The sequence below is a fragment of the Neopelma chrysocephalum genome, unplaced genomic scaffold, assembly GCF_003984885.1.
Source record: "Neopelma chrysocephalum unplaced genomic scaffold, ASM398488v2 Primary Assembly neopelma1_25, whole genome shotgun sequence".
In the NCBI taxonomy this organism is placed as follows: Eukaryota; Metazoa; Chordata; class Aves; order Passeriformes; family Pipridae; genus Neopelma; species Neopelma chrysocephalum.
Genome location: NW_020897694.1, coordinates 43,136,276 through 43,154,689, shown reverse-complemented (window position 1 = coordinate 43,154,689; position 18,414 = coordinate 43,136,276). Strand labels below are relative to the sequence as shown.

Here is an 18,414-nt window from a genome sequence, read left to right as displayed (position 1 = left end):
ACTGAATGCTGTTTTGCATAGGGACTCCATCCAAAACTAAAAAATAAAAAGCAGCCTTCAGTCATTATCCAAAGCTGGGATAGGGTTTGGTTTGGAGTTTTGGGGGTTTTTTTTGATTGTTTTGGTTTTTGTTTGGTTTGGTGTTTTTTTGGTTTGGTTTTTTTTGGGGGGTTGTTTGGGTGTAAATTGATACTGCTTAGGTCTGGGTTGTTGGGTTTTTTTAGGGGGATAGAGGGAGGCAGAGATTATGGCTTGTATGTGTTCCCTTTAGGTGGGTAGGTTGTCACATAGGGTGGATGCTTTTAGTGTTTTATCGGTTTTTAACTGTTGTTGACAGTAGTGTTTTTAAATGCTTTTCCTCACCAACTAAAGATGTGGCTTGATATTTATACTGTCGAGGCTTTTAAAGCATAAACAGTCCTAGGTAACTTTATCCTTTGAAACCCAAAGAAGTTTTAAGAAATACAAAAATTTTTTTAAGGTGAACAAAACCTGACTTCAAGACTAAATTATTGTCTGCAAGTAAATTAACTTAAGACATTTGGTAGTTATTTCCTGAAGTTAGTCTCTCTGAAGCCCAAAAGCAATTGAAAAGAATTGGTTGATGTGTATGTAAGGAAATCGTCTTTCGAAAAACAAACAAACAAACCCACACTTTCCTGTTCTATGGTGTCTTATTTCCCTGTCTTAATCTCTAGAGGCCCGTGGAATTCTAGTTCTGCACATACTAGATTTAAGGCAAGGTCCCATTTAGGTTTAAAATAGTAAGATATAGGAAAGGGAAAAAGCAGGGAGAACCAAAGTTGAGAAGAAATCTTTACAGAACACAGAGTAGAGTTAATCTAAACAAGCTAAACAAACTGTAAATACAAAGAGTTGGAAGATCTGTTTGAGTAAATGAGTTTTGTTAAAATTTACCATAAAGGAAAATATATTTGTTATTTAACATTAAATACGTTGTCGTAATTGTACTGTCATCAGATACGTAGCTAACTGAATTTTGCCTATTAATGAGGGCTTTGTGGGTTTTTTTTTTTTGCAGTGGTGGTCATATGTGATGTGCTGGTCTGTCATTTTAGTGGTAATGGTTCTTGTCTGCGGATTCATATTCTCAGACTTGGGTGTTTTCACCTGAGGTTTTACAACTTCTGTTCTTCAGACTATCTGTTATCTTTGAGACTAATGTCAGTGCCATTGTTGTGCATAAGTTAGCAAAAGGAATGATTTGAAGCTGTTGTCCCATTTACAGAGATATTACTATTTATAATATAGCTTGTTTTCAGTTGATGGAAAAAAGGCAGCTGTTTGTTTTTGTGTGAAGACAGTCTGAAGCTCAAGGGGTTTTGGATGATTTATTAGGTAGCTTCCAGCACAATACTTATGTTGTTTTGTTTAAAAAGTGTGCTGTGTTGAAGACAGACATTTACAAGAAGCATCAAACTCAAGTTATTTGGTTTGTCCATAAGAAAACTATGTAATCTTTCAAAGCAGTTCTCATTTTGTATATAGTTCAAATACACTTTAAGCAGCATTGCCAAAAACTTATTATATAGAGAAGTGTGATTTAAATTTCTCTCAAGAGCTCTAGACATTCTAATTTTGGATTTTCAAAGTGGGAAAGCCGAGAGCAATTTAAACATGTAAATATGTAAAAAATTACCTTTTTATTCTTCTTGATTTCGCACCTCAGTGTACAGTAATGTACAGTTTACTGCAGCTGGCACTTTTGTAATACATATTCACAAAGTTTCATTCTGATAGCTTTATGCATTTATAGATGCTAATATGTAATTACAAATAGAAAATTGAGTGTACTGTTTGTCAGCTTGCTGTGGAGAATGTGAAGAACATTAATATTACCTGACTTTAAAAAAAAGTTTGTGCAGGATAGTTTGTGTGCGAAAATTTTGTGCATGTTGAATACTTATAGTGTTTTCCTTGTTCTTTAGTGTTAAAGCAGGAATTTTTGATAACCAGAGTATTCTTCCTGAGATTCTTCTATTTTTCAGTTACCTGGAAAGTAGATTTTCATAATGAAACTACTCTGGCTTTCTGAACACCACCAAGAAATGTTCTTTAGTCTTTCCTTAATCATATAGTTTTGTTGTGCATTTCAGTGCTTTGAACTATTATTGTTTTTTTACTATGTGCCTACGGACACCTTTACTTAACTATTCTGATGAGATTTGATTTTTCCCATGGCCAAATTTTACAGTATTTCAAAGGAAATGCTAATCCATTGTCCATCAGCTGAAAAATGAAGAAATTAGTACTGCTGAAAACAGAATAGAAATAATGTATAGTACTTGTTGAGGAATAAGCTAGTTCAAGTACCATAAAATTAAAGAAAGAACATGAAATGGAGCCCTTGTTTGTGCTACCAGTGATATCCAAAGTCACCAGCACTGTATTTGTGTATGTATACAAATAGTTAAGTTCTCTTAGAAAATAATTATAAAATGTTAGGGTCATGTGAAAATGTTTTAAACATTGGACTGTAATAGTATTTGGATGTTGTGAATATGGTTGACACTCAAAATCTTTTTTTTTTAATTTTTATTCTGTAGGCATTTTGAGACAGAAGCATAGTAAGAGCGATGCTTCAGTCATTTACGGAAGGCAAAGCAAGACTGAGATTAGTGAATGAGTAGTTCTTTATTCCATTCCCTTAGAAGGTTTTAAAAACATGACTGACGCTCAGAAATTTCTTGGCACTTGGGCTAAGCTGCCTATACTGGCTGTACTGATGCACCCTGATGTACTCTGAGGCTCTTGCAGTAATCAGGGTAATATATTGTGCTAGTAAAGGAAGCACAACAGAAAACTCTTTTAAGTTCTTCCTGTAGCTGTACAACAAGAAGCAGTCTCTGTTAGCTCATAAATTCATGAAGAACTTTGTAGAAAATATAAGTGTAGAATTTTAATTGCATCTTGATTTACTGATCATTGTGGGAAGGTTATGAAATAAGTACTTAATCTGTCCCACACAGAAAGACAGCTACATTTTGAGAGTTCTGAACAGTCTTTCAAAAACCTTATCTAGGAAAGCATACTTGAAGTCAAGAAGTACAATAAGTAACTGAACTGGACAGTGGTTTTATGTGAAGGTCCTTTAACACTTTAAACAGTAACTGGTGAATAAGAGTGTGCCTACAGTTACAGGACAAGGTCAAAAATGGTAATTCTCTTTTGGAAACTACACCCATGGGTTTTACAGATAAAGGCAAAGTATTTTTTACTTCTAATACTGAAAATTTGTTTGATAAATTATATTTTTACTGTATTAATGTAACCCTTTTATATTTTTCTATTCTATTGTAATACTTAAATTTTAATTCTACATTCAGCGTGTTGTGTACAGAAATGTTTGCAGTTTTTCAATGAGAACCTTAAGTTATTCTTCAAGTAAGGATTTGGTTCATGGTGCCGTACCAAAAAGAACGACATAATCAGCTATTTCTGAGGGGAATTGCTATAACCTAATACTGCTTATAAGATTTTTAGAACTTCTTTTTCTAACCTCTCAAAATTTTCTGTATTAAAATAGGTTTCCTCCATTTTTTGATGACAATCCATTTGGTATATATCAGAAGATTCTTGCTGGCAAAATAGATTTCCCGAGGCATTTGGATTTATATGTAAAGTAAGTCCATGACTCCAACACTATATTTTACTTTCTAAACATCTCCTGAGCACTGTTTCTGAAGGATCTTTTTAGAAGACAAGATACAAGATTCTGATTTTCTGAAACACCATGTTGGAAAATATTTTAGATAACATTTACACTTGCAGTCCAAATGATCTTATATATCTGGTAGACTTCAAGCTGGTGATATGGTTGTAAGATAGTATCTGACTCTCTTACTTTTCTGCATATTCTGGGATATTAAATGCTTTTCCACTTTGTACAAGGCTCACTGGTAGCAGGTCCCTGTAAGAAAGTAAAGAGGAGAAATCACACCTTGATTTTGGATGATCTCATTCATTTCATAGAATCATACAATCATTAAGGTTGGAAAAGACCTTCAAGATATCAAGTCCAACCTTTGACCAAATACCACCATGCCAACTAGACCATAGCACTAGGTGCCATGTCCAGTTGTTACTTGAACACTTTCAGGGCTGGTGACTCCACCACCTCCCTGGGCAACCTGTTCCAATGCTTAACCACCCTTTCAATGAAGAATTGCTTCCTGATGTCCAACCTAAACCTCCCCCTGTCTTCTCTTCCTGCCACTAGTTGCCTGGGAGAAGGGGCTGACCCCTACCTGGCTACAACCTCCTTTCAGGTAAATGTAGAGAGTGATAAGGTCTCCCCTGAGCCTCCTTTTCTCCAGGCTGAACTACCCCATCTCCCTCAGCTGCTCCTCACAGGACTTACTCTCTAGACCTTTCACTAGCTCCTTTGAGGTGCTGAACAGAGTCCAGAGAAGGGCAATGTCTTTCTTGTAGTGAGGGGCCCAGAACTGGACACAGTTCTTGAGGTGCAACCCCATCAGCACCGAGTGCAGAGGGACAATCACTTCCCTGATCCTGCTGACCACACTGTTTTTGTGGTTTCACCTGCTTTCTGTAGTGAGTTGTTAGCATAATATATCTGTCTAGTTCTGTCAACTCCTCTTCCTTCTTTAAACCACAGTATGCAGAACTGGATAGTCTTTGAACATCTCTGCATCATTAGCTTAAAACAAGTGCCAAGCTTATTTTGTCCTAAGAAGCCAGTCTGCTTCTTACCTTACTTTTACCCCATTTGCTTCCACTTTCTTCTTCCAATAAGTTGATATCTTAGCAAGGAAGAAGACTATCTTGGGTCTTGCCACATCCAGACTATGTCTGAAGTATTAGTGTTATACGGTGTTTATGAAAGTTGAACTTTAGCTCTCTGTTCTGAGGCAACAAAACTATTTTCCTTTTTGAACTTTGAGAAAACTTTTCTCCCTAGATATATGTAGTACACAAACTTACTGACTGACATTTTTCTACTTGCCTGTCCCCTATCACCCTCCTATGCTTTTTACTTTTTGAATTTGTACAGCTTTGCCTTCCCCTCCTGCTGCATGATGGTCTTGCTATTTCTTACTGTGCTGAATAACTGCTGTATGTCTTGTGTAAGTGCTGTTCCTTCTGGCCCAAGCTACCATCTCTTCCCGTTGCTTTTCAGTGTCCCTTTTGTTAGCCACCTTGCAGTCCCATCAGATGTTTTCTTCAAGTCCTTTGTCCTGTATACATGAAGTTCTCGACGCATTCGACTGTTAGTTTACATCTCTTCTGAAGAGCAACTTCTGACATGATGATAATAATGAATTAACCAAGTAGAAATTCCAAATGAAGACTATCAGTAGAATTTTGTGTTAGTTTCTGAAAAAGCATAGGTATTAATTACGCATGACCTATTTTTTTGGTCACTAGTGAGTTTCTGGGTTATTTCTTTTTATTTTTTTCTTTTTTTCCCTTTTTTTTGGTTTGTTTTTGTGGTTGGTTGGTTGGTTTGGTTTTGTTTGTTTGTTTTAAACTTTTGTTTACAACGCCAGTTATGGGAAATTCCAAACAAAACATCACTGCTACAGCACTTTAATGGTTATTGGTCTGGAGACACCTTCATGTAGAGTTTGATTCCCCAATTACATACAGCAACATATCTATTGAATTGACTTGAACATGATAATTTTTAAATTATTCTTTATAAATTATATAATAAAGAAGCACTAAACCATCTATTATTTGTTTCAGTGTAATGGATATTTTTTCTGTCAAATGCAGGAAGTATCATCTTTAGTGACAACGCAGTATCACCAAGCAGGCTCATCCCTTAACCGCTCTATGATGACTTTTTGAAGCAAGCCAAAAGTGATCCATGAAATATTTTCTGGTTGTATAGGAATAGGAAACTGTGATTTATCTTTGTCCATAAACCTTGTGAATCTGTTTTTGGGTTTCTGGATCTTCACGCCTAGTTCTGTTTTAAAGTACGCTTATAGTCATTCCTGTAGCCTCTTCCATAAGGAGAGGTCTTGTCTATGAAGAACTGTGAAGGTGACTGTAAAAGGAGTTGGTCACATGATTTAATCTAATCCAAACATTGATTGTCTGGAACGATCATGAGAGTTTTAAAAATTGCTTTCACCATGGACTTTTTTATTCTTTTATCTGGCAATTGAATATTTTTCCAGTTGAATTTTAGAATTGTATTCCTGCCAAATACAACAGCTTTTCAAACAATCCAACACATTCACTCTCAGTTCGTATATTCTTTATGCATAGACTTTTGTGATTTCGAGGATAGGTGACACAGTACTGTTTTGATTTTTGGGTAGTAGGTGTTCCAGATAGGGATGGAGAGAGGCAGACGTGTCATTATTATGTTTGCATTCTTTTCTGTAAATAAGGCTATTGACACTTTTTAAAATTTTTTGTAAAGTTAAAAATTAGAAATAGCCATACTCTGTAGATCCCCAGCATTTCATACAGTATGTCATCTCTCAGGTCTATTTGAGATTGTAGAAATAAGGATGGTTAAACTTTTGTTCTTTGCTGCCATTGTACTTTATGCAATTAGACCAGAATGCCATTTTTCTACAATTAAATAGCAAAATAATCTTTGAGATAAAAACTAACTGCTTGCAGAAATATTTTTCCCTCAACTCATAAGTAATAAAGGTAATTCAGTAGATTATGATACTTTTAATTTATGTTGTAGTTGTTTGGTGCTTAATATTTAAAGTATTTTACTATTAAAATGGAAGAGTTTTATGTCTCTATACTTTTAAAATGTTGATTTAACTTTCTGAAAAACTGTTCAATGAATCTCAGGGGATAATTTTCATTTTCAGTGAAATGCAGCTTATAGATGTTACTAGCTTTAAGCAGATGACTACCTCTTCCATGGTTTCTCTGGATATTTAGCATAAAGTTAAGGGTGCAGCGTTATCTGCTTTATATATATTAGGGTTGTGTTCTGACTAACAGGTTTGAGATCCATTTTGAGATTTGGAATGCCCAGTAAAATAGAAAAATACAAAGAAAGAAATGGTGCTACTTGACAAGGGACAGGGGAGAGAGAAAGTTTCTTTCCTTTGTTTCTTGAAAGAGCAAGAATTCTGCAAGTTCGTTTTAAAACAGGTTATTCTTTTTTATAGTTTACTCTAAAATGTCCTCAAATATGAGGAAATGAATGGGTCAAAAGGAAGTATGTCTGTATTTGTGTGACAGTCAAAAATAAATAACTTTTGTTTAACAGAGAACGTATTTTCTTTACTTCAGAGACCTTATTAAGAAGCTGCTTGTGGTTGACCGAACAAGACGACTAGGAAATATGAAGGTCAGTGTAAAATGCTAGGTGTAACACAGAACACAGCACAAGGTTTAAAGAATTCTGTAGGAAACATGTAGAACAGCTCTTCTATAGCTTTGGTTATGCAATCCCAAATGCAAAGTTTAGTCTGTGTATTCCTGTTTTTCTGAAAATCATACTCCTATTTGGGTTAATGCTATCCTTCATAATAGTTTCCCTCCCTACTCACCACTACCACCCCCCTTCATTAATTTGAAAACTTAGATTAGACCAGGAACATAGGATTAAGTCCTGTAGTACACAGGGCCAGCTCATTTGGTTCTTTCTTTAGAGTTGTTAATCCTGGAAGGAGCACTAATCATATTTGAAGCTTAAAAATTATTTTCAAGAGTATAAGGGTTGTTGTAATACCATGATGTTTGGTCATTGTCTTGGAGGGGCTGGTTAAGCACAGTCAAATAGTCTTCCACGAGGAAAAATTAGTCATCCTAATCTGAAGAGACTTCTGAAAGCAATAGCTTACTAGAGACTGTGCTCACATATCCTGGGTAGCATTTCAGCCTACCTCAGAAATACACCTGTATCAGCGGTATGTCAAGGAGGAACACAAAGCAATCCTCTAAATTCTCTGAGCTGTCCTTGTATGATGTCAAGATGATGAGAGCTGTATGACAAACTTAGTTTGTGCAATAGCTGTGATTGGTAGTTCAGTGAGAAGTTACCTGCATGTGAATTAGCTCAAGTACTTTAAGAGGTTAGCCAGAACACCACACAAACTCGGTATAGGTTAATTTACCCTTCTGGCAAAGTAAATTAATCCTTTATTTATTGACTTGCTCTTGTTCTTACAGTGTGGCAGATATCAAAATTAGCTTGGGTAATCTTTTATTTCTTTAGGGACAGCTAACATTTTTATTTCTCTGGGCAAGGGAGGTTAGAGGTTTACTTTTTTGCCCAAAGCACATTGAATGGTGCACATAGGTGAAGAAGTTAGAAGATGCACAGTCATACAGGTGTCTTTTGAATATTTGTAATATAAGTGTAAATGCTGTAACGAACTGTCCAGGGTTTTCTTTTGGAGTCTTTTATGGCACAAAGTCAGACTGGCAAGAAAAACCAGGAAATAACGTTTTTCTTATCCTTCAGAATCCTTTGCAGTGTTTTTCAGGGGTGGAAGCAGGAGGATTTCATAAGCTGAAAATTTAAAACTGATTGACCAGTGAAAATTTTTATATCTTTTGACAGTTTTGAAGGAAAACAAAAACAAAAGCAAACCTTGATTTATTCAAACATAGGTTTTAGAAAATGTGTTTGGCTGGCTTTTGTGTTGGTTTTGGTCATTTTTAGTCTGTGGTTGCTTAGGTTTGTTTTGGAGTTTTTCCCTGCAATTGACTAAAATGTCAAAATCAAAACCAGTTCTAATGAAAAGCAGGCTTTGGGGTGGGAGTAGTAGGTCAGACTTGTGTCTGATCCTTTTCCATGATTGTAATTGGTTTAAAAAGAGGTAAATTCCACTGGACACTTTCTGGTGAAGCATTGAGACAGATCTGCTTTTGAGGGAACTAGGTAATGTACTGTTCTTCTAGATGCCTCTTGGGTTTGAGCAATGGATAGTCTCACTTCACATAAATCTGAAAATGTGTGATATACTTCATTTTGTGGAGTTGTATGTGGTATGACCTTGAGTGCTATGCTGTGATCAGGCCTGAAACAGAGAACCAGCTGTTTTTCCCCAGTCCGTAATCCCTTGAGAATGAGCCTGTGCTTGAAACAAGTTTCATCATGAAAAAGGAAAAAGACATTTTTGTTCCTTATGTACATAATCAAAACAGGCACCTTTAACTGTATATCTAAAATGAAAACAAACGTTCTAATGTATTTACTTCTGTAACAGTACTGAGAATCTCTTGCTGTCAGCACTAAACTTCTGTAATATTTGAGAAAACTTTGTGCTTCCGAGACGTTATTTTATTTAAGACACCAACAACTCTCAGTTATTTTTTTATTAGTGTAAGAATTAGAAAGTATATCTGAATAAAAATGTTGAGGAATACAAAAGTGAATAGAACTGTACCGAATGGTTTTGAGAGTACTTTAAAGCCTGTTCTTGATCTCCATTGTGTCAGAAGAATGCAAAAAACCCCGAAAACATAATAAAACAAAAAAACCATAAACAAACAACAAAAAGAAAACCAACAAATAACAAAAAAAAATACTCCCAAGCCAAGCAAAGAACAACAATCAAACAAAAACCCAAACATTTGGGTCTTATTGCTGGAACTCAGGATCTGCTAGGGAATTAACACTATGAATTTATCCTGTAGAATTTTTTAATGATTATCACCTGAAGAAAGGATAGACTGTTAGTCTGCTTTGATACCACAGGTCTTATGATGAAATACATGGTTTGGAATACATATAACTAACAAAATAGTTATTTTGATTTTTTTTTTTCTTTAAAGAATGGAGCAGATGATGTGAAGAGACATCGATGGTTCAGGTCTATAGATTGGGATGCTGTACCTCAAAGGAGACTAAAGGTATATTCTGCGAAATACTGTATAGGACATCACAAGGAGAACTCATTGTTCATTTAAGCTGATCTGTTGAAGGTTTGTTGGCTGTTGCATCTGTGTGTTTGTGTGTATGACTAAATGTCTATATGCACACTTCAGTAATTAAATGCATATTTGCCCTTTTACAATGCAGAATTAATTGTATGACTGTCTGTTTGCATTTTTGTCTACTTACAAAATGTCTAAAAAAAACCCTGCTTTGCTTATGTTGATTAATTAATACAACATTTAGTTTTCAGTTTTAGGGTTTTATAAATAATTACTTGTATGTGTTTTTTTTATTTAGGGGGATGGAGGGGATTGGTAGTCTGATTATTTTTCTTTTTTTCCTTGCCCTTACATTTATGGAAGTATTTTACTCCGGGCTTTAAATTTTTGTGCCAAGTTCAATTCAGGTAAATGCTTTAACAAAATGTAAAGCATATGGGAGTAGGAGGAATAGGGAAGGTGAAAGAGAAGGATTTATGAATGTAATTCTAACGCACTTTTTAACAGCACTGAATTCTAGTATTGTATGAGGGCAGATGTTTGCTAAAACCATCAACATTACAAAATGCTTTTTCAAGTCCTTTGGAACTAAAACTGCCTTCTTTCTTTCCTTCCCTAGAGTTCTAACTCATGATTTCTTACAGCAGTGATTTTCTGTAACAGAGGTTGCCATATGCAGTCAATCAAGTGCCAATTAAATGTTTGTTTTTCTTTTTTTTGCATTAGTTTCTTACACCTAATTTCTGGCTAGTTATCTTAAATTGAGTTCTTGCAAAAAAACGGAAGAGATTAAAATGTTCTTGATGTATTCTTGTAAACAACATCCTAATACAAAGCTGTAGATGACTTTTTTCTTTAACAGAAATAAGTTCACATATTTTTTAAATTTGTGGATTTGTTTTATTTTTAATCATTACTACCCACAGTTTTATGTAGATGTGTTGTAATGAAGTCACATTTTTCAAGTTATTTACTGTAAATTGTGTTCATGAAAATCTGCAAAAAACCACAATCTGGATGATAACCTGTTTTATAAGTATTTAAATTCTGAAGTTTATGAAAACCTTCTCTATTGCCAAATCAATAATAAATAAAATAAACAAATTAAAACCTGATTGTTAGATGTACAGTCCAAACCTTCTTTGTGTGGCATTTTTATTTAAAAAAAATGAAAGAAATTTTTTAAAAATTGAAAAATTTTAAAAAGAGTCATTGTCATATACGTGAATCTAAAACTTGTTTCTTAATCTTTGTGATGATTACATAAAGTTCTTAGAAGACAAGATGCTGCTTAACTAAACTTCAGAGCAGGGATGTGAATTGGGTTAGAATTTTGCTTGATGGTTTGTAGAGGCAGCTATATTCTTCAGAATTTGTTTTTACAATCTCACTGTATTTCATACTGATGAAGAGATTGAAAATATGAAATAATGCACACAATGCTCCCTTTTCCCTGTAAAAAGTGTGAATTTCTCTAGTGTACAAATGGCTTATTGATTCATCGTCCTAATAAGGTCTTAAGTATCAGTATTATATAAATAATACTAATGACTGAAAGAGAGAAAATAATTTCATTAATCATCCTTTCTCTCCTTCTTTTGTTTTGTTGTCTCTTTTTGTGTGTCATTTCACAAAACTATTTTTTCCTGCCAAAATGCCTACAGGGAGGTGGAGGTATAGGCATTGCCCACAGTGGAGCAGACAGTTCTCTGGAACAGAACAGATTCTACACATTTTTTAAGCATCTGGGCTGTGTACTGAGACTGCCAGGTGCAAAAGCAGGACTCTGCTTTTGGCTAAAGGTTAGAAGTATCACCTCTCAGGGGCCCTTGGTTTCCCATTTAAAACCTACTGATGATGACATCGATTTGAAAAGCCCAGAAAATCAGATAAGGTCTCACAAGCAGTGGAAGGCAAACTTTCATCTTTTTGAGGAGATGCAGAGTAACATTTTGCTGTACTTTATAGTTCTGTCTGTGGTATAACTTGTATTAGCCAGTTCAGTGATCATCTGTAAGATTTTCTCATTCTAAAGTGTTCTATTGGACTCACAATGATACTTCAGCTCTCAGTTGCTGAGAAGGGGTTAGAGAGATGAATGTCCCTTGAGAAACAGAAAAGGGGTTTGTCTTACATTAACCTCTGCAATTAATGAAATATTTCAGAAAGGAGGTTTATCTCATAGCCTATGGGCAGAAGGGTAAAGTAATATGAATGCTAGATACAAGACAAGGAAAAACTACAGGTACCGTGAAGCTGGTGGGCAGTACTAGAAATTGAAAGGATCCTCTGAGGAGAGAAAGAGAAAAGAGATACTTATGGCACCTTCAGGTTTCATAAAAAAGATCAATTTCAATTAAGTTGCTTTTACAGCCATTCTTGTGAAATGACTTACAGTGCAGCAATTTCTTTACCTGTTTGAATTTATTGCTAGGTTAGGAAAAAGCACTACCTACTAGGTAGTGTGAGATATAGAGAAGTTAGTCATTTCAGCCACCTTAAAACCGATCAATCTATTCAAAACCAAAGAGAAGAGGAGGATTTTCTCCTTCAATTAGAAAGCAGTCTCCCATACTGCTATGCTACTTTTTCTTAGTTGAAAGGAACCTAATATGATTGCATTCCTTTTTGTTCATAGACCACAGATGATGGGAAGAGTGAGGAAGAAGAGTGGCAGATTATGCTATGATGGCATGTGCCTGGAAGCCTAGTTGTAGTAATGTTTTGCAGTAGTTATCTTCAGCCTGCAAAGCAGCTAGAGGTAGTGTTAATAACATAGGTCTCTATATTATAAGTGTCTTTTAACCACATTATTTAACTGCAAAATAGACAAGGTGTGGGAATGTGTATGTGTTTCTGCAGGCTTCTCTCCCTCATGCCGTTCATTATTAGGTGAGCTGTAAATCTGTGAACTGCAAGTCTGTACCCTCTTTGTTTAATTGGTCTTTTACAGAATTTTTGCTTTAATATGATGGGGGGAGATCACTGAGGAAACTGTACTAACATTTTTGTTGTGCTTTTTCTGACTAGCCTCCTATAGTACCCAAAGTATCCAATGATGGAGATACTTCCAATTTTGAAGCTTATCCTGAAGATGACTGGAATAAGACACCTCCAGTACCTCCTAAAGATCTAGAAATTTTCAAGAACTTCTGAAAGCGACATCTACAATGGATAAGGTATGTCCAAATGTCAGGAGCCATCTTGAAAACATTGCAGAGTGAGAACCATATTCAGAAATTACATCTTCTCATTCATAATGGCTTATGGAATGACAAAGATTATTTATGTCACAGGCTTTGGTTTTCTACAGTGATGAAGAATTATTTGCATAGAGATATTTAAGTCCTGTCCTTAAATCTTTTAAAATAGTATGTTAAAAAGAAATATATAGATTGATTTGACAGATAAGGTAATGTAATTGTTCTTAATTGCAAGTTTTTTCTATTAAGAATGGAGGCTTTAGTTAGAAGAATAAGATTTTCAGATTAATTCTGTACCCTGGATTCTGTCTTTTAACTGTGATAGTTTGATACTTGTTATTCAGTTCACATACTCCACCTTGTGTTTTGTGTTCCTTTTTTTGTCTTAGAAGCTGGAAGAAAATTGAAGTCCTAAGAGCAAGTCTGAAGAATGATGGAGTTCATATGTAAATGAAAATTTTCTTTGTGGCTAAGAATGATACTGAATTCACATGTGTGTATTAGTATATAGTAAATACCTAAAGAGGTGGAGGCAGGCAAGAATGATTTTTTGCTGTAAACATTTAACATTAGTTTAGTTAATTGTAATAATGATAGTCTACTCTGAAGTAGACTCACTAAAATAGTATTTTTAGGATTTATTTTTTTTAACTTAACTATAAGTTTCCTGCTATTCTCAGATCTTTTTTGCATAGTTAACTCATAGACTTAATTTTATAAGTTTATACTAAACTTGTGTAATTAAAAGCACAAATTAGTATATATGTATATAATGAATACAAAACAACTAAAGCACAGGAATTGTGCAAAGATGTAAATTTTTGTACTTTGCAGAGTCTATGATTTTTATTTTTCAAATAATGTTTTTCAAGAAGTTCTTTAGGAATAAAAATCTTAAAAAGGCTAAATGAGTTTTTCATCATCTTATATACATTTTATAATTCTTTGTAAAAAATAAAAATAATTACATTTTAAAAAAGATTTGTACCTAAAATTTCCAATGCCTCACACTTGCAACCATAATACTTGAAAGCAGAAAGACAAGGGCATGTTTTATTGTTAAGGTGCAATTTAAAGGCTAATTCAAGAAGTTCTGTTAAAATTATGTCTCTCTGCAAACCGGGATTTTGAATGATTTTACACTGTCTGAAATGGGATTCCTCACATGAAGGCTCACTGTAAACATGCAATTCAGTGCATACTGAAAAAGGGCTCTAACTAGCTCTTACAGGAGTTGTTCTGTCTCAAGCTTGCTGTCTTCTCCAAGCATGAGCCATAACAGACCTTTTTTATTAGTGAAATAGTTGTTGTTGAATGCTGGGTGCTTCAGAATATCAGAGGGAAGACTGAATACATAGTAAAGCCTGATTTTTCTGCTCCTGCTTTTTCAAAAATGTCCCGAAGTCTCTGCTGCCAGGAATTTCATATGTATAGGGTTCAAACCCTAGATGTAAGGAGTCTTTTTTTCACCCTGTTCTAACATCTTTCTAGCAGCTTGAGTACACTGTATTTTGGAAGTATTTGCAATATTGCTTCATTTTAAGTAGCAGCAAGTATCATCATGTGCATATGGATTTGTGTATATGAGTGCACATGAACGTGAAGGTAGATTGTATACAAGTTAGAATTTTTTTTTTTTTTTTTTCAGGTTACATATTGTGAGGCTTGTGTTAATATAGGGGAATTGATTTTGAAGTGCTTCAATTGCAAAAAGTAATTACATTGACTTTACATTGTTTCCAGAGCCATGTGTACATACTCCTGTAACTACTGACCTCGTCAACATGCTTTCTAGGACAAAACTGCTTTCAAATTTTTTTTAATTCAAATCCTGAATTAAAAACTACAACGAAACCAGTTTTTAAACATTATTTGAAGTGATCAGTTATTTTTTTCTACAGTCTTGGACTTAATGAACTATTACCAGCCCATTTAATTTATTTGCACAAGTGAGCCTATTTTATTTTAAGTCTTTGCTGGGACTTCATGGCCCACTTATGTAGTTCTGTCTGAGAGTTCATGCAGATATACACTGCACTAAGAGCTCTGGATTTATGGATTTTTTTTTTAAGAAGACTGGAACACTTTTTTTATTTTCTATTCAAGTAGGATATTCTCTGAAGTTCGTTTTACTTTGATTGCTTCTGTTAAAACATGTTTTTGCATATAGACTGTTGCGTAAGGACTGTTGTCTTGCAAAAGAGCCCTTAGGCCTTTGGTATTCCACGTCAGTGAACAAGAATGTTAAACATTAAAAAACCAACCTTTATTTTTGAGTTTTATATATATATATATATTTTTAATTGCCCAGTTTGAGGTTTTAAGTGATTAAGTTGCATTGTAAACTCAATTGCCTTGTAACCAAATTATATAAACGCTTCATGATTTCAATGAAGAACATGCTGTAAATTTTCCTGTAAATTAGCTTGATCAATGAATATGTGTGCTACTGAGCTTTAACTAGTGTGATCTTCCACTGTAGAAAGTCATTGTTAATGGGTCAAATATAGGTACTAAACTATGTTTAAATGGATGAACAGGGATTTTGCAGTTTTGAAAGCAATTAAGCTATGGCTGTTCCTCAGCCCATCTGCCTGCCGTTCAGAAGAGTTGTGATGCAGTGCTTCCTATGCTATAGAATTGTTTTTCAGCTTTCAATGACTGTAGCATGATTCCTTTTTGTACTGTACTGTGTACAGACTTTCTATGTTTTGCACTTTTCTATGGCAAACCTTGACTGCTCTATAAATACTCTGTTGTGTAGTAAGTAGTGATAGTGATAGCAGGCATTTGTGTGCTGCATAATCAGTTTGAACTGCTAGGCTTGCGAGGTTAACTTAAACTAATGTTGTATGTTGCTGGTTGCTTATTGTAGCTCACATGTATAAGTACTGTTCAAAGTTACAAAGTCAGCCCTCATTGCACAATGAAAATCACTGTGATCTGTACATAAACCCTAGTAAAACTTTATTGCTGTTTAATTTATGTAATATCTGTCAAATCTGGATTCATTTAATAAACCTTTATATCTTTTTAAATGTTTTAACCTAGTTTGCTTCCATTTATGGTGGGAGGAGGTTGAGGTTCTTCATCCAAGAAATTTATGAAGGGGAGAGGAGACGGAGTAGAAAAACAACTGTTCCTTGTTTCTAGGAGTTAAGTCTTTCCAGAACAAGACAGGAGTGCTGGAACATGGTGTGGAAGAAGCACCAAAAACTATATTTTCAAAATCATTTCAGGTAGCACATCGATAATGAAAAGTGTTAACTCAGACTTCTCATTAAACTTTGATTATATGACCCTAATTGCTTTGACATTTTCACAGCTTAATGACCGTGGATGTCAAAGGAAGTTGCCAATACAAAACAGCTTCTGGGTTTTATGCAGAGTAAAAAAATCTTTTCATAGGTAATGCTTACCAAATGATGGGATTCCTGGAGTGAAATAGCCTTCATTAAGAAGACAGATCAGCCAAGGAAGTAAACTTCCATTGGGCTTGCCGTGACAGACAAGATTTACAAAAGATTTTTCAGATTTCCAAATACAAAATAAGATTCAATGATCAAACAGTGAAGTGATTATTTTTGTCATTGTAATTAAAAAAGAAAACCAAATCGGCTTTCTTAACATGCCAGTGCCAAAATCATGAACAGTACTGAAACTTACTTAGCTTTGTTATGAGTCTTTGTGCTGGATTTTTTTCTGTTTTCAAACTGTCAGCAATAGTAGTAGTTAATACAATAAAAAATGCAACTGAGTCATTTACCTTGTAATGTCTAAGTTTCTAGTGTATTCTGTACACTAAGTGGAGAGTTCATCCTACTTGAAATAATTCATTCCATAACTTTTTTTCTCTCTAAATCTCTTTAGTTGATCTGAGATTGGCATAACTTCAAGCAACGAAAAGGAGAAAAGCTTCAATAAGAGTACAGAAGCAGTTAATGACTTTAAGAACATATGTTGTCCAAAAGTGCAGGGGTTTTGTTGTTTGGGGTTTTTTTTCCTCTGCATAGGGCCATATAGCATATGATGTATTGGAAGGAAAAGTACAAGCTACCTTGAAAACCAGGTTTGAGTTACAGTATAGTTTCATATATTGCCAAAAAAGTTGTTGCATTTACTGGCTTTTTTTAGCTGGTTCCCTTTAAAGACATCCATAGCTGTATTTTCCTGTATTGTTTTGAAAGTGCTTGCTTAATGTTCAAACTTGTTTCCCTGTTGCCCCGAGGGTGACATTAGTGGAGTTCACTTCTGTTTCTTCTGTTGAAAGAATCTCTGATCCTGTTTCTTCTTAAGGTGTTATGGGAGATAGCAGCAATAAATTACAGATTGAAACAATGCATTATTGTAAGACTCATGAAAGACTATGAATGAGAAGTAGACAAACAAAAGAGAGAAAAAAATCCTATCATGCTAGAGTCTTTCAAAGGGTTTCCAGTAATATGATTAAAGTAAACTCTTTAAAACAGGGTCTTAAGATACAAAGTTTAAGAATCAGATACAGTTTCTCCTATTAATTGCATTTGTTCCATCTACCCAATTTATCTCCTTTTGCATGTTTTGAATAGTGGGAAGTCAGTAGGGGTTGTATAACTGGCTGGAAAAATAGGGTCTCTGGATAAGGTGAAAAAATTATTTTCTACAAAATGCTCTAACAGAAATGTAACACCGCAGAACAAATGTTTACCTATGGCAACAAGGGGGAAAAATATATGCATTGCATTTGTTGCCTGGGGGTCACCATAGTGCATTTAGGCAGTGTGCCTTTCTTTGCTTGGGGTTTTAATTTTTTCGAATTGGAAAAGGGGGCTGTGTGAAATAAAAATCTTCAATGCTTATTTCTATTGATACTGTATCGTCTTCTATAAGAATAAAACCAAAACCAACTAAAAAAAACTCCACCACCCGTGAAGTTGATTTAACACAGATGCAGCTTCTAGAGACGGAGAGAGTACTTGAAACTAAAGAACAGCAGTATCTCAGGAATGAGAGAGGAAGTGTTATATCCTTGGTTTTGAAAGTTTTCTGTCAGAATCTCCTACACAGTACCTTATGTTACACCACAGGGACTTGGGACTTCAAGGATCAAATTAGGTAGACTAATTTGAAGTGGGGGAAGGAAATACTTAGGAATAAGTTTTGACTTTCACTTGACCATTTCATAGAAGCACAGGGTGGTTAAGGTTGGAAGGGATCTCTAGCGGTCATCTGGCCCAGCGCTCCTGCTCACACAAACCAACAAAACAGGATTTTGCAGTCATCTCAAATGACATTTTTAGAATTGTCCTCAAGAGCTGAGAAAATAAAATGTACACTGCTCTACATTTTGTTGTTGTATTTCACTGAAAAATAAAGC

The 18,414-nt window shown here is 34.8% G+C and overlaps 1 protein-coding gene across 1 annotated transcript in view; it reads left to right on the top strand.

Moving 5' to 3' along the window:
• Positions 1-16,100, top strand: part of PRKX (protein kinase X-linked) — a 54,528-nt gene extending 38,428 nt beyond the window's left edge. The window contains exons 5-9 of the mRNA XM_027675116.1: positions 3,548-3,643; positions 7,261-7,318; positions 9,754-9,831; positions 12,886-13,034; positions 13,448-16,100. Of these exons, the coding sequence (XP_027530917.1) occupies positions 3,548-3,643; positions 7,261-7,318; positions 9,754-9,831; positions 12,886-13,011 (358 nt within the window). The 3' untranslated portion in view covers positions 13,012-13,034; positions 13,448-16,100. The remainder of the gene's footprint in view (positions 1-3,547; positions 3,644-7,260; positions 7,319-9,753; positions 9,832-12,885; positions 13,035-13,447) is intronic.
• Positions 16,101-18,414: the final 2,314 nt, after the last annotated feature.